Source organism: Carcharhinus amblyrhynchos, chromosome 4 (genome assembly GCF_965287045.1).
Source record: "Carcharhinus amblyrhynchos chromosome 4, sCarAmb.v2.hapA, whole genome shotgun sequence".
Lineage (NCBI taxonomy): Eukaryota > Metazoa > Chordata > Chondrichthyes > Carcharhiniformes > Carcharhinidae > Carcharhinus > Carcharhinus amblyrhynchos.
The window spans coordinates 124,583,806-124,606,482 of record NC_137327.1 but is presented as its reverse complement, the minus strand read 5'-3'; the positions used below and the strand labels follow the sequence as shown (position 1 = coordinate 124,606,482).

At 43.9% G+C, this 22,677-nt stretch overlaps 1 protein-coding gene across 1 annotated transcript in view; it reads right to left on the bottom strand.

Moving 5' to 3' along the window:
• Nucleotides 1-1,910: 1,910 nt before the first annotated feature.
• Nucleotides 1,911-22,677, bottom strand: part of LOC145342327 (uncharacterized) — a 123,836-nt gene continuing 103,069 nt past the window's right edge. Inside the window, exons 8-12 of the mRNA XM_080187815.1 lie at nt 19,962-20,079; nt 13,346-14,956; nt 6,793-6,980; nt 5,155-5,281; nt 1,911-3,628 (exon numbers count right to left, since the gene is read on the bottom strand). Coding sequence (XP_080043941.1) covers nt 3,462-3,628; nt 5,155-5,281; nt 6,793-6,980; nt 13,346-14,956; nt 19,962-20,079 — 2,211 coding nt within the window. The 3' untranslated portion in view covers nt 1,911-3,461. The remainder of the gene's footprint in view (nt 3,629-5,154; nt 5,282-6,792; nt 6,981-13,345; nt 14,957-19,961; nt 20,080-22,677) is intronic.

The following is a 22,677-nucleotide window of genomic DNA, read 5'->3' as shown; positions in this document are numbered from 1 at the left end:
CAATTCCTAGCTTGGGTCACTGTCTGTGTGGAGTCTGCACGTTCTCCCTACGTCTGTGTGGGTTTCCACCGGGTGCTCTGGTTTCCTCACACAGTCTGAAAGATATGCTGGTTAGGTGCATTGGCCATGCTAAATTCTCCCTCAGTGTTCCTGAACGGGCATTGGAATGTGACGACTAGGGGGTGTTCACAGTAACTTCATTGTAGTAATGTAAACCTACTTGTGACTAATAATTAAACTTTACCAAGAGGCTGAAATTTTCTGGCCCTTCCCACCAGTGGGATCTTGCAGTCCCACCGATGGCGACTCCCCGTGGCATGTTCCCCGGGCATGGGGCACGTAAAATCTTGTAGACCTCAGAGGGACCAGAAGATCCCACTGGCAGCTAATGGTGGGACACTGGTGCCACTAGAAAATACGCCATGGGTGAGGGGAGTGGGGAGGGCCGGGGGAGGAGGGGGAGGGCGGCGAGGTGAAAATTCCACCCATAGTAAATAGGTAAGGACTGTGGGCCAAATTCTCTGACTTCATCCAGGGCTGGAATTCTCTGGTTCTGCTGCAATGAATGAAGACTTGGCTGAGCGCCAAATTCTCCATTTGTACTGACGCGTTGGCAGGGTGTGAAAGGCCAGAGAATTCTGGCCTCTTTCTGCTGGTTGGGGTGTCAGCAACAGAATGATCATCATTTTTAAATCATCACAAACAGAGTGGCGATACTGATTAAGGATAACGTCATTATACAGAGTGTTGTTGGGGGATAAATTACCACAGGGAGTCATTAAAACAGTGACCATTACTTGCATTAAGGGAAAACTGGATACATACTTAAAGTAGAGAAAGACAGAAAGCTATTGACAGAATACGAGGCAGTCGGGTTAGTTTTGGATTGCTTTAGCAAAGAGATGGCACTTAAACGATGGGTTAGATTGTGTTCCATGAACTTCCGTGTTAACCCTCTTAATCCAATTAGTGTGGGATTCATTCTGCGCACACTCTCCAACACTCTATCAAGATTTCAATGGTTGGCCAGTTGTACCCTTCACAGTCCAGGGGACAGTAACATAGTTGTTGGCCGCAATTCTGCCATCCCTCTCCTCAAATATTTAGCTCAGTGAGCCAGGAGATTGTCACATCAGCCGATTTGCGGGGTTAGCGCGCAGGCTAAGACCCTATTAGCATCTCCCAGTGCTAGATTTCCGGTGGCAACTGCTACACGCCAGGAATCGATGGAGAGGCACAAAGACTATTAAAATAGTCATTTTAATACAATTTGAACGTGATTAGTGGTACCAGGTATGAAGTCTCCAGGCCCACGAGCATCTCCCATCCCCGCCAGAATGTTTCACTCCAACGGGGATTACAGTAGCTCCCCGCTCTCGGGGAACTAGCAGCCTGACCCCGCTGTAGTGAAGGGAGGCAACTGGGGGCCTGCAAAGGGTTGGGTGGTGGGGAGGGGGGGGTGCATGGGGCAGTGCCAAGACCATGGGCATATGGGAGGGGCAGTGCCAAGTGGGTGGGGGGAGTCTATGTCAATCTGCATAGATATCGGTGGAGGAAGGAGGGAGGGAGGCCAGCGATCATGGTAGGCTGGGGCGGATGGGGGAGGGGGCTGGTGGCGGGGGGGGGGGAAAGCATGGTCAGCCCGGTGGGCGGCATGGCACTGTGGGTGGGTAGGTTGGGACTGTCGGTGGGGGGGAAATCGGCAGTGGCGGGGGGGGGGTGCTGGAGATCGGGGCAGGCCGGGGGGAGAGGGGGATTGGAGTTGGGCCCAGGAATAGTACAGGGGCCAGCGACCGAGCCATGGGGGGGGGGTGCGGTGCAGAGAAGCGGCATTGTGGGGTCGCAGGGCTGGCCAGCGATCAAGCTGACCAGCGATTGGGAGGCCATCAACGTGGGGACACTGTGCATGCACCAATCTCGGCATTGACAGATCGACACATGTGCACTGGCCTGCTCAGCACGCTGATGTCAGCCTCTCCAATGTAGGCCCTGCCCCCTGAAATTTAATGATATTCACGCCGGCAACCTTTGCAGTGCACAGTGTGTGGGAGATTCTAATGTGAACTCTCGCTGAAAAAAATCAACGTAAATTACTCCAATGGTCGTGCGAATTTGACACTTAGAATTTTTTTGGGAGAACTTCACCTGTAATGTTACTACACTTGTAATGCAAAGGCCTGGACAGTTGCTCAGGGAGTATGAGTTCAAATCCACCTCCCCCCCCCCAAGGCAGCTGGGGCAATTTTAACATAAATCAATAAATCGGAAATGAAATTCTAGTCTCATTAATAATGATCACAAAATTTTGAAAAAACAATCTGATTCACTCATATTCTTCAGGGGAGAAAATCTGTCACCCCTTCCTGGTCTGCCTACATGTGACTCCAGATCTACAGCAATGTAGTTGAATCTTAATCGCACGCTGAAATACAATAGCAAGTCACTTAGTTCCCAGATGGAAAAAAACAGTCTGGGCCAGCATTCTTATTTCCCCATTTTACTGGTGTTCCATTGTAAAGACTATGACAAGACTATTTTAGACCAGCATTCCTATTTCCTCATTTTACTATCTATTTTTTGCCTTTTGGGTTCTGTAACAAACTGATGCAGGAGAAAGGAAGCACTGTAGGTGTACCTACTGGACTCCAGTTGTTCAAGATGGTAGCTCACCACCACCATCTCATGGCCTGTAAACGCTGGCTTTACCAGTGAAGGAACAAGTCCAAACCATTGAGCTGGTAGTCAGCTTTCTGTGAATTGATCAGACCCCATTCCAAATAGTTCCAGTTACCAGGAAAGCTGTTGTGCTCGGAATTATTGGCATTTACACAGTTTGCACTTCATCCCAGAAGTGAATGGGGTCTGCCATTGCGTGTTGATCAATGGTAACTCCCAGATATTCCAGTAAGCAATTTAAGAGATTATATGGTTAAATCACTGGGGCAGACAAGTGTAAAATAATTTGGAAATAAGGGGAACTATTTAGAAATAAAAATTGACAACGAGCTTGGACGTTCCTTCTGGTGAGGGAAGCTGAGCATACCTTGCCTCTCCCAGGCTACCAGAGATGTATCTAAAGCAATTTCAGACATGCATTTGAACAGTGAAGAGGGGAACACCACACAAATGCATTTTGCTGGCGAAATTGGAATTGGAAATGAATGCAAAATGGGGGGGGTTGTTTTGGCTGTTTGCCATCCACATCTCCAAATATTTGGTTCTATGGAAATCTTGGGGACATGGTATAATGCGCAGCCTATCTGACACGCTAGCACCACTGGTTCCAGACAAATTCCTGCGCTTCAGAGTTTGTTTTTCCACCGAATGCCTCCAAGTCATTTCCCAGCTATGGTCTGTGCCACAACAGCCGCAATATCACCGTTGATGCCAGTCACAGTTTGGGGGGAGGGGTCTCAGAAACACTTTGGAGAGCATCCTTCTTTTGACACCTGGTTGAAGTTCTACTGGACAGTCTGAGGCATGTCACTCCACGCTTTGGCCTTCTTCTTGGCAATGGCCAGCCAAGGAGGCTCCACCGTCGCCAGCGGAGCAATCTTCACATTGGGCACTGGCCGTCTCTCTCTCATTCCCGCTCCACAGGCTTGAAGTTTTGGCTGTAAATGTGAACCTAGTGAATGTGAAAGAGAAGGGTCAACTTCACAGTATCATGAAAGACATCGCACCAATGTAGACTCAAGCTGATATCAGCCCACATAAAAATTATTCGATTACATATTGTGTTTATTCAGCAAATGATTTATATTAAAGACTGTAAGTCCAATGGTTTCAAGGTGGGCGCTGGCAATGCAAAACAGATAATGCTGGCTTCAACTCCAAAGTTATCTTCAGTGAAAATTTTGTAATTAGGCATTTTCATAATTTTTGAAATAATTGAATTGTTTGAGTTCAGATTGCTGAGGAATTGGAGATGATCTGTCAGGTGCAGAGTGAAATAGCAGGCTATCCTCAAAGCCAGCTCCATAAGGAAAGGATTTGCATTTACACGTTACTTTTCATGATCTCAGGAAAAGTGTTGCGGCCGAGTAAATGTTGTAAATGTGGTGGTCAATTTACACGCAGCAGGCTCCCATAATCAACAATGTGATATTGATCCAGTAATCTGATCAATTAATGATGTTCTCTGAGAAAAGATTATTAACCCTATACACCAGGGAACCCTGCACATCTTCAAAATGGTCATCCCTCCTGGGAGGTTAGCCAAGACCCTCGTTTGATAACTTACCCAGAAGATGGAGAAGGAGCCAATTTAGTATTTGTCGATTGGCACCCAGACATGATGCTTACTTTAGGCACCTGTTAGAATTTTATAAGTTTCAATGAGATCCCCTCTCACTTTTCTAAACTCCAGTGAATACAATCCTAATTAATCTCTCCTCATATGACCGACCTGCCATCCCAGGTATCAGCCTGGTAAACCTTCGTTGTGCTCCTTTCATAGCTCCTCAAATAAGGACACCAAAACTGCACACAATATTCCAGGTGTGGCTTCACCAATGCCCTATACAATTGCAGCAAAACATCCCTATCTCTATAATCAAATCCTATCACTATGAAGGCAAACATATCATTTGCCTTCTTCACTGCCTGCGGTGCCCGCGTACTTACTTTCAGCAACTGATGCACGAGGACACCAAGGTCTTGCTGAGTTTCCACCTCTCTCAATTTACACCCATTCAAATAATAATCTATCTTCCTATTATTGCTACCAAAGTGGATAATCTGTTTACACTGCATTTGCCTTGCACATGCCCACACACTCAGCCTGTCCAAATCCTGCTGAAGCATCTCTGCATCTCCTTCACAGCTTACCCTCTCACCCAATTTTGTATCATCTGCAAATCTGGAGATAATACATTTAATTCCTCTTCCAAATCATTGACAAATAACGTGAACATTGGAGTCCTAGTGCTATGGTAACCCACTAGTCACTACACCAATCAGAAATTAAGCCATTTATGCCAACACTTTGCTCCTACTTGCTAATCAGTTTCTATCCATCTCAAGACATTATCTGCAAACCCAGAGAGTGAAATATGTCCTTAGATATTGGGGAAAGGCAATTATATCCAGCACCTCCTTATTTACAACTGTATCTGTTCATTTTGATAAACTCTGTGTTAAGTTTTTTTTTACCAGTTCCAGGTGGAGCTTTGGTCTTAGACTGATCTTCCTCCTTCACATTGATATTAATTTCCTTGCTCTGAAAGCTGGGTAAGGGATTCTTGTTTTCACTTATTTCCCACAAGGGTTTTGCTGCTTCCTAAAGGAGAAAATAAATTAAAATGAGTGGTCCAACAACAGGTTAATTTGATAATATCATTTGCTTTAATGACTGCCGATACTGGGCATGAATTTAATATTCAGGCAATTTTTCCAAAGAAGCCAATCTCCAGTGTTTTGACTTTTGCTGATGTCAAACTGTAGAGACTGAATTTCATTTGGGGGGGGGGGGTGGATGGGTAGGGAGGGGGGTGGTGGTGATGGGGATGCTGCTGAGAGCGTATTGTTAGTTCCTGTCAACTTCAAAATGACTAGCTTAAGAAAAACCCAATCAGAAACGTAAATAGTGTAGTCCCACTCCCCTCTCGTTGTTTTAAACCCCACTCCCCTCTTGTTGTTTTAAATCCCACTTCTGTCACGCTGTTAAATCCCATTTCCCTTTTACTGTTTTAAATCCGCTTCACCCCCTCCCCCACCCCTCCCCCCCTCCCCTCCCTCTCCCCTCCCCCCCCCTCCTCCCCCCCAGTCTGCTTCTCAGTGATCCTAGCCTATTTCACACTCTTCCCAGACTGCCTCTCCAGTTCTGACTTTTCCTTTTGAGATACTCCTTGCAATCTACCTCTTTTAAACAAGTCTTTGGTCACTTGCCATAATTTAGTTCAGTGCCAAATGTTGTTTGATAACAATCCTGTAAAGTGTCTCGGGCCATTTTACTAAGTTTAAGGTGTATAGAAGTTATTGCTGCACCAAACTTTTTAAAATTAGTATTAATCCTTTTCCACTGTTTCCTACTAGGACAGGAGTTGATTTGCTCCCAGGGATTACACAATATTCCGTTGTGAACAAACATTTTGGATTTGAGGATCTTCAGGAGGAACGAGCAGATGGGTGACGGGTGCAGTTCAATTAGGAAAGTTTGAGTGACTACATTCCACATGTAGCCAGATATCACCTTAAGCCACTTGTGTCCACTTCTCATTACTGAAACGGGGAGCATCCAAGAGGCAAGCTACCATTAAGACTGAACGGGAAACACTGCTTCAAACTGAACTATGAAAGTAGGGCAAGGATTTTTTTATTAATTTGTGAGAAATGGGTATCGCAGGCTGGTCAGTATTTATTGCCCATTCCTAGTTGCCTGAGGGCAGTTGAGAATCAACCACGTTGCTGTGGCTCTGTGTAGATCAGGCCACATAAGGAGGGCAGATTTCCTTCCCTAAAGAACATAAACGATCCAGATGGGGTTTTCCAACAATGGTTTCATGCTCCACCTAGCAAGTGAGAGTTTAGGATTGATATCAGGAAATTTCTCTTCATATTGGTATTGGTCAACTCCTAGGACTGACTCCCACATAGAGCAGCAGAAAGAAAGTTTGGAATTATTTAAGGTGCAGTTGAATGTTGGATTGATGAGGATTAGGCTTTCAAGATGGATTGAATGAATGGATTTCCAAGAAAAAAACACAATCTTGCTGCAAACATAAACCATTTATTCCTCACAAATGAATTGCCAATATGAATATACCATTAGTTTAATGAAAGGGATGTTACCTTTTTTGTATCCGTTTGAACCAAAGACTTGTTCTCCGAGGTTTGGGGTCTGTCCTGCGTGCCTGCATACTGACCCTGGAAACCTTTCCGTTTTTGTCTGGCCATGGAGACCCAAACTGGCTCCAAGGAACCGACTCCAGTGCTCGCATTGTCCGCTGTAGCAAATTTCTCAGGCAGTGAGTTCCTCTCTGTGTAACAGATTTGTGCAATTATAGATCGTTTCCACAGGGAAAAGTGCAATCTGAACATCTTATCTCGAACAGGCAGATTCAGACAGTGCAAGGGTTGGTTTCACTTAGACGCCGACTGGAAGGCTTCCCTCAGTTGCATAATTTTAACAGTATGTAAATAAAAGCTGGAAAAGCCCAGTTATTCTGAGTCTGCATTTGATGATGAATTAATGACTAATTTTAAACTTTCTCGAAAAAAGAGAGGACTGAGGGTGACTTTTTTTCAAAATGGTGCTGGAGCGAGGTGACTTCGAGCAAGCTGTGCCCAGCATACCTTCTAATTCTATCTTTTACTCTCGTTCTATGCTTCTAAAACTTCAGTCTGACTCTTTAAAACTCTCACTCTCTCATTTCTTTCTCCATGAACAGTATGCTTTGTCTGTATAGCGTGCAAGAAACAATACTTCTCACTGTATGCTAATACATGTGATAATCATAAATCAAATCAAATCAAATCAGATCTAACATGGTGATTGTTCATTTAAGGGTAACAGGGCCGAGTAAGGGTCACATGGCTTAGGCAACCAATCAAGATTCAGGACGGGGAATCATTCCTCAACAGGCTGCTGTTCTTGTAGATCCGGTAAATAAATCCTTTGTTGTTCATTAGTGAAGTCCCTGAAAATGCATCATTACAACAACCAAATAGATGGTTAAAATATGAAGAGGTTGGGATGTAAAGATGATAGACGGGATTTTATTTCTAAGTGTTGTCTCCGGTGGGAAAAATGACAGCCCACCAGTTGCCTTGCTGGGTTTTCCTGTTGGGTTTTTAAACACTTTGGGCGCGAATTTACCTGCTGTTCATACCACGCTCCCACTGCAGTGAGGTCGGGGAATTTGCTGACCAGATCTCCATTCGCTGCAGCGGGACGGGAAAATCCCGCCAGTGTGAACGGTGATAAGGTTTTGGCCTTTGAAAAGAAAGCCCTTTCAGCAACCTTGACTGCCGGAGGCAATGCCAGGGGTCGGTGCCACAGCGCTGTACTTACCTGTGCCCTCTTGGCAAGTGCTGTTTGCCAGGTCCCCGTTTGTCAAGATCTATTGTGAACCCCATCAAGGTGACACCAGGCCAATGGGTGGAACATCTCTAAAGTGGAGGGGAGGGGGGTGATGTGATGGTAATGATACAATGGGGAATATGTTAAGTGGATGTTGATCGGGTTCCCGACCTTTCATGTTAAGAATTCCATTACATCATTGGCATGAGGTGGGGACGATCTCAGTGGGAAATTCTCCTGGGGTAAAAGCCATTTTGGGAATCCTGCTGGATTCTCCACCCCCTCCGACCTTCCTGCCCACCAAAAACAGGGGTGGAAATTCCACCACCCACCAACGTTTCCACTTGTGATGGAGACAGAACTTGGGGCTTTAAAAATCAGGCAGACACCAATTAATCCAAAATGAAATCAGGAGACAGTGATTTGAATGTCCAAGATCACAACATGTCATTCAGATGAATAGCTGCATGCATGTAAGTAAACGCTGGTGACTTTATGAGGGAGGGAGGAATTGATGGATTTTTAAAACAATCATTCTTGGGGTGTGGGCATTGCTTGCTGGTCAACATTTCTCAGGGAGAACATGCCCCTGTCTACATCAAGTGGGACGAAGTAGAAAGGATCGAAAGCTTCAAGTTTCTCAGTGTCCAGATCACCAACAACCTGTCCTGATCCCCCCCCATGCCAACACTGTAGTTACGAAAGCTCACTACTTTCTCAAAAGACCAAGGAAATGTAACATGTCATACCCGACTCTCACCAATATTTACAGATGCATCATAGAAAGTATTTTTTCTGGTTGTATCACAGCTTGGTCTGGCTCCTGCTCTGCCCAAGACTGCAAGGAACTACAAAGGGTCATGAATGTAGCCCAATCCGTCACGCAAACCAGCCTCCCATCCATTGACTCTGTCCATGTTTCCCACTGCCTCGGCAAAGAAGCCAGTATAATTAAGGATCCCACGTACCCCAGACGTTTTCTCTTCCATCTTCTTCCGACAGGAAAAAGATTCAAAAGACTGAGGTCACGTACCAACTGACTTAGGAACAGCTTCTTCCCTGCTGCTGTTAGATTTTTGCATTAAGTTGCATTACCTCACATTAAGTTGATCTTTCTCTACATCTTAGCTGTGACTGTAACACTGTATTCTGCACTCTCTCATTTCCTTTCTCTATGAACGATATGCTTTGGCTATATAGTACACATGAAACAATGCTTTTCGCTGTATACTAATGCATGTGACAAGAATAAATCAAATCAAATCAAATTTATTGCCATCCCTAATTGCCCTTGAGAAAGTGGTGGTGAGCTGCCTTCTTGAACTGCTGCAGTGGTGTATGTGCAACCACAGTGCTGTTAGGGAGGGAGTTCCAGGATTTTGATCCAGTGACAGTTCAGAAGTGGCAATATATTTCCAAATCAGGATGTTGTGTGACTTGGAGGGGAACTTCTGGGTGGTGATGTTCCTGTGTATCTGCGGCTTGGATAGTAGTGGTTATATGTTTGAAGGTGCTGCCTTAGGCAGCTTGGTGAGATCTTGCATTGCACCTTGTAGATGATACACATGGCTGCCACAATGCCTCGGTAATAGAGAAAACTACTGTTTGTGGATGGGGTGCCAATCAAGTGGGCTCATTCCTCCTGGATGATATCAAGCTTCTTGAGGGTTGTTGGAGCTACATTCATCCAAAGTGAACTGTATTGCATCATACTCCTGACTTGTGCCATGTAGATAGTGGACAAGCTTTGGGGATTCAGAAGGTGAGTTACTCACCACAGGATTCCTAGCCTTTGATCTGCTCTGGTAGCCATGGTGATTATATGACTGGTCCAGTTTCTGATCAACGATGCCCCCAGGATGTTGATAACAGGGGATTCAGAGATGGGAATTTTTAAAATTTACTTTTGGGACATGGACATCACTAGCTGGCCAGCATTTATTGCCCATCCCTAGTTGCCCGAGGGCAGTTGAGAGTCAACCAGATTGCTGTGGCCCTGGAGTCACATGTAGGCCAGTCCAGGTAAGGACGGCAGATTTTCTTCCCAAAGGGACATTAGTCAACCAGATGGTTTTTTCCATCAATCAACAATTGTTTAACCATTATCAGTAGATTCTTAATTCCAGATATTTTTTACTGAGTTCAAATTACACCATTTGCCCTGGCACGATTCAAACTTGGGTTCCCAGAACATTAGCTGAGTGTCTGGATCAATAGTCCAGTGATAATACCACTAGGCCATTATCTCCAATGGGTAATGCCATTGAATCTCAAGGGGCAATGATTAGATTTTCTCTTGTTGGACATGGTCATTGCCTGGCACTTGTGTGGCATGGACCTTACTTGCTACTTGACAGCCCAAACCTGGATATTGTCCAGGTCTGAACGTTTGGTCATAGTAAAAAGTCTGACAACACCAGGTTTTAGTCCAACCTATTTATTTGATAATATACTCACAAGCTTTCGAGGGGACTGCCTCTTCGTCAGGTGAATGGAGAGTTCTGGCCTCAGACAGAGCATATAAAGCACAGACAGTTTAGAGATTACTGATTAAAGTGCGAATCCTTACACCTAACCTGCTGTTCAAGACCTGAAGTGGCTGATAATGTGAGTGGAAGGAGCACTGATCACAGTTTAAAGAGATGTGTATTGTCTCCAGACAGTACAGTAAGTGAGGTTTTGCAAACCCAGGCAAGTCACGGGGGTTACAGATAGTGCGACATGAACCCAAGATCCCTGTTGAGACCGTCCTCATGTGTGCGGAACTTGGCTATCAGTCTCTGTTCAGCAAACAGCTTCAATATCTGAGGAGTTGCAAATGGTGATGAACATCGTGCAGTCATCAGAAAACCTCCCCACTTCTGACCTTATGATGAAAGGAGAAACACTGATGAAGCAGCTGAAGATGGTTGAACCTAGTACACTATCCTGATGAATTCCTGGAACTGAGATGAATGACCTCCAACCACCACAACCGTTTTTCTTCGTGCTGGATATGACTCCAACCACTAGAGATTTTTCCCTCTGACTCCCATTGATTCCAGTGTTGCTTGATGCCATTCTCGGTCAAAGGTAGCCTCAAAGTCAAGGACAGTCACTCTCAACTCTCTCTGGAGTTTAGCACTTTTGTCAATGTTTGAACCAAGGCTGTACTGAGGTCAGGAACTGAGTGGCCTTGGCAGAATCTATACTGAGAATCAGTGGGCAGATTATGGCTAAGCAGGTGTTGCTTGAAAGCATTGTTGATGGCCCCTTCCATGGCTTTACTAATGATCAAGAGTAGACTGATGGGGCTGGGCTGGAATTGTTCTGCTTTTTGCATACAAGACAAATCTGGGTACATTACCACATTGCTGGGTAGATGTAACTATACTGGAAGAGTTTTGTGAGGGGAGCACCAGTTTTCAGTACAATTGCTGGAATATTGGTAGAACTTATTGCCTTTTCAGTATTCAGTGCCTTCCGCCATTTTTTTGTATCAAGTGGAGCGAATTGAATTGGCTAAAAACTGGCTCCGAGACACTAGAAACCTCCGAGGAGGCCAAGGTGGATCATTCACTCAGCAATTCTCACTTATGACTGTTGCTTCAACCTTATCTTTTGCACTGATGTGCTGGGCTCCTCCATCATTGAGGATAGGGATATTAGTGGAGCCTCGTCCTCCAGCCAGTAATTTAATTGTCCACCACCCATTCACGATTGAATGTTACAGGATTGCAGAGCTTGGATCTGATCTGTTGGTTGTGGGAATGTGAGTGGTGAGGAAGATCTTAAGATGCTCCAGGATAATTTAGACAAGTTGAGTGAGTGGGCAAGCACTGGTGTGGTATAACGTGGATAGCTGTGAAATTATCCATTTTATACAGAGAAACAGAATGGCAGGGTATTCTTTAAATGGTGATAGATTCAGAAGTGATAACATACAAAGGAACTTGGCTGTCCAAGAACATCAGTCACTCAAAGCAAACATTCAGGTGTAACAAGCAATTAGGAAGGCAAATTAGGGATGTCACAGTGGTTAGAACTGCAGCTTCACAGCGCCAGGGGCTCTGGTTCGATTCCTGGCTTTGGTCACTGTCTGTGTGGTGTTTGTACATTCTTCCCATGTCTGCGTGCGTTCCCTTCCTGTGCTCTGGCTTCCTCCCACAGTTCAAAGATGGATTGGCCATGCTAAATTTCCCCTTAGTGTCAGGGGCACTAGCTGAGTAAATGCATGGGGTCATGGGGATAGGGCCTGGGTGGGATTGTGGTCAGTGCAGACTAGATGGGCCAAATGGCTTCCTTCTGCACTGGATGGATTTGATTTCTGTATCGATGTCAAATAGTATGTTGGCCTTTATTACAAGAGGTCTTGAGTACAGGAGTAAGGGTGCCTCACTGCAGCTGTATAGGGCCTTGGTGAAACCACATCTGGAGTACTGTGTGCAGTTATGGTCTCCCTACCTAAGAACGGATATACTTGCCATACAGGGAGTGCAGCAAAGGTTCACCACATTGATTCCTGGGATGGCAGGCTTGTTGTGTGGGGAGAGATAGCGTTACTGGGCCTGTATTAACTGGAATTTAGAAGAATGAGAGGGGATGTGATTGAAATGTATAAAATTCTGACAGGGCTAGATACAGGGAAATTATTCCCTCCATCTCGAAGGGTCACAGTATTAAGATATGGGCCATTTAGCACAGGGCTGAGGAAAAATTTCTTCACTGGGAGGGTGGTGAACCTGTGGAATTCTCTGCCACAGAAAGCTGTGGAAGCCAAATCGGGGTAGATTTAAGCAGGAAATGGATAGATTTCTAGACTCTAAAGATGTCATCAGTTATATTGTTGAGATAGACGATCGACCATGATCCTGTTGGATGGCTCAAAGGGCTGAATGGCCTACACCTGGTCTGATTTCCTTCCCTAAAGGGCTTTAGCTGTTCATAACAATCAGCATTGGTTTCATGATCATCATTAGGCTTTTAATTCTGGATTTTTATTGACTTCAAATTCAAATTCCACCACCTGCTGTGATGAGATTCAAACCTAGGTCCCCAGAGTATTACTGTGGGACTCTGGACTGCTCACCCAGATACACCACCACCACCACCTCCCCTGGACTGATAGAGTTAAAAGAAGTGTAAATGGCTCAGTGCAATTATCATAACTATTGAGAAATCACACAATGATTGAGAAATCAAACATTGCTATTTCCTTCTCAATAGCAACACAGTGAAACAGATTGTAGTCATTATTAAGCTCGTCATCAGCCTAATCTTCCTCAATCCCCCTCAAAAATGAGCAAAACGCCTGATAGTTCGAGACAAACTCATGTTCCATACCTGATGCTTTACTGAAGTCTAGCTGGGTTTGACTATCCTTTCTTTCATAGTTTCCTCGTGCAGCATTGTATTTCTCTTGCGTTACAATCTTTGTTGAAGCGTCCACGGAATCAGCTTTCCCTGCCGGGCGGTACCTGGACCTGTGGCTTTCCGGGAGTAATTTGCTGGCACGTTTACCATTGTCCTTCTCCGTTCTGTTCATCGAGGCAGCCTCTCCCTCACCGTTGGCTCCGGCATCACTGCTCTCAGGCACTGGAGTCTGCGTCCCTGCCCCTGGCGGTATTCCCATCGGCTGCTGGCTGTCAACTGCTTTCTGTTCACAGTTACTTTCAGTCGAGTATTTGTGTAGAGGAGAGGTTCTCCTGAGTTTGACTCCAAATGGGTTTTCTTTGGTATCCAATCCAGTTTTTGTTTGCTGTTTTATGGCATTCTGGAGACGTGGCTTGTCAGCAGAATCTGGTTCAGTGCTATCCGATTTCACCTTTAGGGGCTGATTAAGAAACCGTTGATATTTCACGCAACTCCCCACCTTTTGACTGGACAATGCTTTATTGCCATTCTCTTCAGATGTTGTTTCATTATGCTCAGATTTTGGTGCTGTCAAATGACTACAGTCAGCGTCCAGACCTTCATTCTTTCTATTGGCCTCCAACAGGGACCTCTGCCAGGCAGATGCGATAGAGAATTTGACGGAAGCTTGATTAGAAAGCCTGTTATCTTTTTGCAAGGACTCATCAGGTGTTGAAAGCTCCATCTGCCCCGGGCTGGAAAGTAACTGTGGAGTTGAAGGACCAGATTGGATTACTAAATCTTCATGTGCATTTTCTGATGTAAATCCAATATCATCTGTCAACACATCGCTTGAAGTTTGCTCACATTCTGCCCTGTGATTTAATAAGCTCTTGATGTCCGCTGCCCCAGTTATTGAGTCATCTGCCGGGATATTTTCTTCCTGTCCTTCTTTGTCTTTGAATGAATGCAAAGCCTCATCAGGAGGAGCAACAGAACTCTCCCCCTTCATTTGTTCACAAGTTGGGCTATGCTGGATTATGTTTGGAGACTGTCCCTTTCCAGTTTCCTCTGTGTGCACTGCGATTGAGATGTTTTCCTCTGTTGGAGGTTTGTCAGCACTGGGGGGAAGCCAATCTTTCTCGGTGTTCTCAAATGTGGCATTTTCAACAGATCTAGTTCCATCATCAGCCTGATCTTTTGTCTCTGAACATTCTGTTGAATCAGTGCTGGCCATTGGTGGCATGGGAGAGGAAGATTCAATGTCTTCTTCACCCTCCATGCAGGACTTCATAAAAGTTGAGCTGAAATCTTCTTCATGGATGGCCGACACTCCCGGTGACAATCCTTGAATGGTGGGAAGCTTCTCAGGATCAGGTACATTTTCAGAGGCGATGACCTTCCCTGAATCAGATGTTACTCGAATTGGAAGATTTAGCGATACATCCCCATTCTGATCTTTATCGCTCCCATCACTGGTGGCTTCAGGTTCTGGAATGTGACTAGGAGAAATCTCAAGCTTTTTGGAATCCTTAGGAATGTTTTCTGCAAATTCCTCTCCAATTGTTTCAGATTTTATATCATCCCCTTGTGCCAACAGATCTGTTACACAATGGAGAAAAGAGGAAATAATATTTTAACATCACCTAACAATGTTAAAAATGACATGTAACAGTTTAACTTTAAAGGTTGTACATACCACTATCTCATAATATATATTGAAACACTCAACCAGCTCTTACTGCACACATTATAGATTCCCTTATTGTTCACCCCAATATATATCACTTCCATAACTTATAAATCACAAGTGGAAACATATAACCAATATAAAACCAGGTGTAATACGTTGATCCTAAATTATTCAGCACAGAGATTAAAGAAATTGTGATTGTTCTACTTAGATCAGAAAAGGTTAAGGTTGGTTTTGATAGAGATGTTCAAAATTAAGAGGTGCATTGATAGGGTTAAAAGGGCAAAACTAGTAGGGAGCTTGATAGTCAGAGTGCACAGATTTCAGAAGTTGGGCAAGAGCCTGAGGCAAGATGAAAATAGACCTTTTTTTAACAGTGAGATTTAAAGGTTGGCATGGCGGCACAGTGATTAGCACTGCTGCCCCATAGCACCAGGGACTCGGGTCCGATCCCAGCTTGGGTCACTGCCTGTGTGGAGTTTGTACTTTCTCTCCGTGTCTGCGTGGGTTTCCTCTGGGCGCTCTGGTTTCCTTCCAAGCCCAAAGATGTGCAGTTTAGGTGCATTGGCCATGCTAAATTGCTCCTCAGTGTCAAGGAGACTACCTTGGATAAATGCATGGTTTATGGGGATAGAGCCTGAGCGAGATTGTGTTGGGCCAGATGGCCTCATAGAGTCACAGAGGTTTACAGCATGGAAACAGGCCCTTTGGCCCAACTTGTTCATGCTACTCCTTTTTTCAATCCCTAAACTAGTCCCAGTTGCCTGCATTTGGCCATATCCATCTATACCCATCTTACCATTGCAATTGTCTAAATGCTTTTTAAAAGACAAAATGATATCTGCCTCTTCTACTGCCTCTGGCAACTTGTTCCAGCCACTCACCATGCTCTATGTGAAAAAATTGCTTCTCTGGACACTTTTGTATCTCTTCCCTCTCACCTTAAACCTATGCCCTCTAGTTTTAGACTCTCCTACCTTTGAGAAAAGATATTGACCATCTAGCTGATCTATGCCCCTCATTATTTTATAGACCTCTATAAGATCACCCCTAAGCCACCTACGCTTCAGAGAAAAATGTTCCAATCTATCCAGTCTCTCCTTATAACCCAGCACCATCAAATCCCTGTAGCATCCCAGTAAATTTGTTCTGCGCTCTTTCTAGTTTAATAATATCCTTTCTATAACAGGGTGACCAGAACTGTACACAGTATTCTAAATGTGGCCGTACCAATGTCTTGTACAACTTCAACTCCTGTTTTCAATGTTCTGAACAATGAAACCAAGCATGTTGAATGCCTTCTTCACCACTCTGTCCACCCGTGATTCCAATTTCAATGATCTATGAACATATACCCCCTAGGTCTCTTTGTTCTATAACTCTCCCCAATGCCCTACCATTAATTGATTAAGTCCTGAACTGATTCGATTGACCAAAATACATCACCTTGCATTTATCTAAGTTAAACTCCATCTGCCATTCGTCAGCCCACTGGCCCAATTGATCAAGATCCCATTGCAATCCTGGATAACCTTCTTCACTATGCCACCAAGCTTGGTGTCATCTGCAAACTTAATAACCATGCCTTCTAAATTCTCATCCAAATCATTAATATAAATGACAAATAACAGTGGTCCCAGCATTGATCCCTGAGGCACTCTGCTGGTCCCGGCCTCCAGTTTGAAAAATAACCCTATACAACCACCCTCTGTCTTCTGTCATCAAGCCAATTTTGTATCCATTTGGCTACTTCACCCTGGATCCTGTGAGATTTAACCTGATGCAACAACCTACCATGTGGTACCTTGTCAAAGCCCTTGCTAAAGTCCATGTAGACAACATCAACTGCACTGCCCTTATCTACCTTTTTGGTTACCCCTTCAGAAAACTCAATCAAATTTGTGAGACATCATTTTCCACTCACAATGCCATGCTGGCTGTACCTATTCTGTCCTTGCGTCTCTAAATGCCTGTAAATCCCATCTCTCAAAATACTTGTAACAACTTACCCACTGTAGATATGAGGCTCACTGGCCTGTAGTTCCCAATCTTTTCCCTGCAGCCCTTCTTTAACAAAGGCACAACATTTGCCACCATCTTCAGGCATCTCACCTGTGACTATTGATGATTCAAATATCTCTGCTAGGGGACCCGCAATTTCCTCCTTAGCCTCCCACAGTGTCCTAGGATACACTTCATCAGGTCCCGGTGATTTATTTACCTTGATGCTCTTTAAGACTTCCAGCACCTCCTTCTCTGTTATATTTACACTCCTCAAGGCATCACTATTTATTTCCACAAGTTTCCTAACAACTATGCTTTTCTCAACAGTGAATATTGATGAGAAATATTCATTTAGGATCTCACTCATCTCTTGTGGATCTGCACATAGAGGACCTTGTTCATTTTTAAGAGATCCACTTGTTCCCTAGTTACTCTTTTGCCCTTTATGTATTTGTAGAAGTTCTTTGAATACTCCTTTGCCTTATCTGCCAAATCTCATATTCACTTTTTGCCCTCCTGATTTCTGTCTTAACTTTACTCCTACACCCTCTACTCTTTAAGAGATCCACTTGATCCCAGCTGCCAATGCATGTCATGTGCCTCTTTCTTCTTCTTAAACAGGGCCTAAATATCCCGAATCACCCAGGGTTCCCTACTTCTACCAGCCTTGCCCTTCACTCTAAATGGAATGTGCTTACCCTGAACCCTGAAAGCCTCCCACTTAGCAGATGTCCCTTTGCCTTCTCACAGACTCCCCCAATTAACTGTTGAAAGTTCCTGCCTGATACCATCAAAATTGGCCTTACCCCAATTTGTAATTTTAACTTTTGGGCCAGATATATTATTCTCCTTCTGCACTGTAGGATTCTATGATTCATAGGAATATATCTTAAAAAAGATTTGGAATGCAGAGTCTGAAACAGTAATGGAAGCACAATCAATAGTAACTTTAAAATAATAATAGTAAATATTATAATAATAACTAATTTAAAATAATAATAGTAAAAATAATAATAATAGTAACTTTGTGGTTTTATGGTCTTAAAAAGGATTTTGATGTTTTGTGAGTCTCCACCTCCATCACCCTTTCAGGCAGTGAGTTCCAGACTCCCACCACCCTTTCCTCATATCCCCTCTAAACCTCCTGCCTCCTAACCTCAATTCTATGCTCTCGGTCACTGATTCGTCTACCAAGGCAAAAAGTTTCTTCCTGCATACTCTGTCTATGTCCCTCATAATTTTATACATCTCAATCATGCCCCCCTGCCCTCATTCTCCTGTACCTTGAAGAAAAGTCTATCCAATCTCTCCTCATAACTAAAGTTCTCCAGTCCAGGCAACACCCGGGTAAATCTCCTCTGCACCCTTTCCAATGAAATACATGGTCATTAGAAAAGGAACATTGCTTGGCTGAATGAACCATAATTTTTCACTGTCACTAATCTGTAGTGAGTTTGATTAAATATAAATATTTGATTTGCACCAATAATGTTATGCCTTTGGAGATTTATATTAACAGTTCCTATCCTTATATCTCATAAATATCTCATGAAATTTCCAATAAATGGAATGAAGGATTTTTTCCTTTAATTTTTTTTTCAGGAACTTCTCAAAATACGTTGCATACAATTAATTGACAATGTCATCACCACTGTTAAGCAGGCATTATGTACACACAAACTTGTGAATTCAGAGCAGGAGTAGGCCATTCAGCCCCTCGAGCCTGCTATGCCAGTCTATAGGATCATAGTTAATCTGACTGTGGCCTTAACTCCACATTCTGCCTATCCACATTAACCTTTCCTTTTAATCAAGTATCTGCCCACTGCCGCCTTAAAAGTATTTAATGCCCTACCTCCATCAGTCTCTAGGAAACAGGGCTCCGAAGACTCACAACCTTCAGAGAAAAAAAATCTCCTAATCTCCATCTTACAAGGGAGACCCCTTATTTTCCTACTATATCCCCTCATTCTAGTCTCTCCCTGAAGGGGAGACATCCTTTCAGCATCCACCCTGTCACCTCCCCTCACGATCTTACTCTTTCAAAAAGGTCACCTCTCATTCATCCAAACTCCAATGGATACAGGCCCAGCCAGTCCAACTTTTCCTCATAAGATAAACTCTCATCCCAGGTATCAGTCAAGCAAACTAACTCTGAATTGCTTCTGATGCATGTATGTCCTTCCTTAAGTAAGGAGAGCAGGACTGTACACACTACTCCAGATGGTTTCAGCAACATCTGTGATAGCAAGAATCAAGAAACAATAATGGGTGGCATGGTGGCTCAGTGGTTAGCACTACTGCCTCACAACTTCAGGGACCCAGGTTCAATTTCCGGCTTGGGTCATTGTCTGTGCGGAGTTTGCACACTCTCCCCGTGTCTGCGTGGGTTTCCTCCGGGTGCTCTGATTTCCTCCCACAGTCCAAAGATGCGCGGATTAGGTTCATTGGCCGTGCAAAATTGCTCCTCAGTGTCCTGGGCTGCATGGGTGAGAGGGATTAGCAGGGCAAATAAGAGGGATTATAGGAATAGGGCTTGGGTGGGATTGTTGTCAGTGCAGACCCGATGGGCCAAATGGCCTCCTTCTGCACTGATTCTGGATGACTAGTGGGGAGGAATGTTGTCCAACACTCTTTCTCTTCTCTGAGTAGGAATACGGAATGTACAGGGCCTTGATTTTCTCTCTTGTTTGAAAAAGCAATATTACTGTCAGCATCAGCCTATGTGATACTGTCTACTCTTAAAGGTGGACATGAAACCATAAGCTCCTCGTTCTGAATAATGCTACCAACTGCCATAAGCTATTTACTCATCACCCTGAATAAAGAGTGGCAGCATAATGACATAGTTCCAGTCAGTAATTCATTTCATCTCATAATTAAACCTGATGGCAGTAAATTAAGTCATACCAATTTCTTCTTCATTTTTGCCCAGTGCATCATTGATAGAGGATGTGACTTGATCTCTTTTGTCTTTACTTTCAAATAAGCTACATTTGGGTGTCTTTGGACTTTTAGAATGTTCTCTCTAGGAGAAAAAAAAAGATTTGATTTGACTTATTATTGTCACATGCATTTCTTGTGCACTATACAGACAAAACATACCATTCATAGAGTACATAGGAGAGAAGCAAAGGAGAGGGGGCAGAATGTAGTGTTACAGGGATAGCTAGGTTGTAGAGAAGGATCAGCTTAATATATGGTAGGTCGATTCAAAAGTCTGATGGCAGCAGGGAAGAAGTTATTCTTGAGTCAGTTGATCTCAGACTTTAGTATCTTTTTCCTGACGGAAGAAGGTGGAAGAGAGTATGTCCGAGATGCATGGGGTCCTTAATTATGCTGGCATTAAAATAATATTATGCGTGCTAATGTATCTGCATCTTAAATATCCATTCATGACAAACTATATTTTCTCATATGTTCCCAGTGGTGGGGGAATCCAGAACTAGGGGTTGTAACTTGAGGATAAGCAGTAAACCTTTTAGAACTGAGGTGAGGGAAAATTTCTTCACCCGGGGGTGACGAATGTGTGGAATTCACTGCCACAGAATGTAGTTGAGGCCAAAATGTTTCTCATCGCAAGGAGAAATTAGATATAACTCTTGGGGCGAAAGGGATCGACAGATATGGGGAAAGGGGGGGAATCAGGGTATTCAATTTGATGATTAGCCACGATCAAAATGAGGGGCAGAGAAGGTTTGAAGGGCCGAATGGCCTACACCTGCTTCTAGTTTCAATGTGATCTATGGCATAGAGTGAATATTGCTTCAAGAATATCACTGTGAAGGGGGAATTCCACCCAGACAGCTGTTATGTAATTAGCTTGATGACAGTGAATATCTGTCAAACAAGTTAGAAATACCCTTTAATCTTACATCATCCTAGAAATATTAACAATCCACTTCCAGAAAGCTAGCCTTTTCATGTTACATAAGCACAAACCGCAAAAAAACAGCTAACAGCTAGGTACAAGTCCTGTTAGTTTTAACACCATTTGCAGCAGTTTATAATTTCTACTGGCATCTGCTCTTTAAAATAAAGCACAATATTTATTGAAACTAGGTTGTTCCTGATCTATACATAGAACGATGCAGTTCTTTGAAGATGCCAAGAGCATAATTTCATTTAGAAAAGATGATAATGAACTTTTGGGATTTTAGTTGACTAAACAGAACTATGACTCATCCCTAATCCTCAGCAATTACTGTCCTTTTTTTTCAGCTTTTCCTGTGGAAAATCATGACCATAGCTGGTAGGTGGTGATTTAAAACATCAAGCTGTTTACAATTGTGAACGGGGACTTTTCTGCGTGGGAGTGGGACGGTTCTTAATAGGATGAACAGAAAAACATACGGACTAGGAGCAGGAGTAGGCCATTTGGCCCCTCGAGCCTGCTCTGACATTCAATAAGATCATGGCTGATCTTTTCGTGGAATCAGCTCCACTTACCGGCCCACTCACCATAACCCTTAATTCCTTTACTGTTCAAAAATTTATCTATCCTTGCCTGAAAAACGTTCAATGAGGTAGCCTCAACTGCTTCTTGTTTTTCCCACCCTTTGCAATTCTAAAAGGGGTGGCACGGGAGCACAATGCTTAGTGCCTCGCGGCGCCAGGAACCCAGGTTTAAATCCGACCTCAGGTCATTGTGTGGAGTTTGCACGTTCTCCCCATATCTGTGTGGGTTTCCTTCGGGCGCTCCAGTTTCCTCCCACAGTCCAAAGGTGTGCGGGTTAGGTTGATTGGCCATGGTGAATTGCCCCTTAATGTCAGGGGGATTAGGAGGGTAAATGTGTGGGATTACAGGGATAGGACAGGACCTGGATGGGATTGTTGTTGGTGCAGGCTCGATGGGCCAAATGGCCTCCTTCTGCATTGCAGATTCTATGATCTATGCAGGAGGAGAGGGATCTGGGGATATCAGTGCACAAATTGTGTGGCAAGGTAGGTTCAAAAGTGGTTAATAAAGCGTTCAGGATCCTGGGTTTTCTATTTCAATACAAAATTAACAAAAGCAAGAAAATTACGTTCAACATATATTTCACACTGGTTTGGCCTCAACTAAAGTATTCTGTCCAATTTTGGTGGCCACACCTTAGAAGGCTACAGAGATGGTGCAGAAAGATTCCTGAGAATGTTCCAAAGATGAGGGACTGCATTGGCAAAGCTGGGACTGTTCTCATTGGCGAAGAGAAGGTGGAGAAGAGATCTTGATGGAGGTGTTCAAACCATGGGGGATTTGAACAGAGTAGATAGGCAGGGGGGTACTGTTCCCATCGGTGGAAAGACTGAGAACCAGAGGGCACAGATTTAGGGTGATTGACAAAAGAACCAATGGCAAAGTGAGAAAAAAATTGGCGGGATTTTCTGATTGCCCCCGACTTTGAGACCAGAAATTCCCACTCAAGGTCAACAGACTTTTAAATGGTCCACCAATATTTCCATCCTGCCTGCAACCCCATGGAAATTTACTCCAATGTTTCTATGCAGTGAGTGTCCAGGACCTGGAACGCACTGCCTGAGAAAGTGGTGAAGGCACAATCAATCAGTACTTAAAAGAGGAAATTGGAGGTACAGCTGAAGGTGGATGATTTATAGCATTACTGGGGAGTGAGCCAAGCTGATG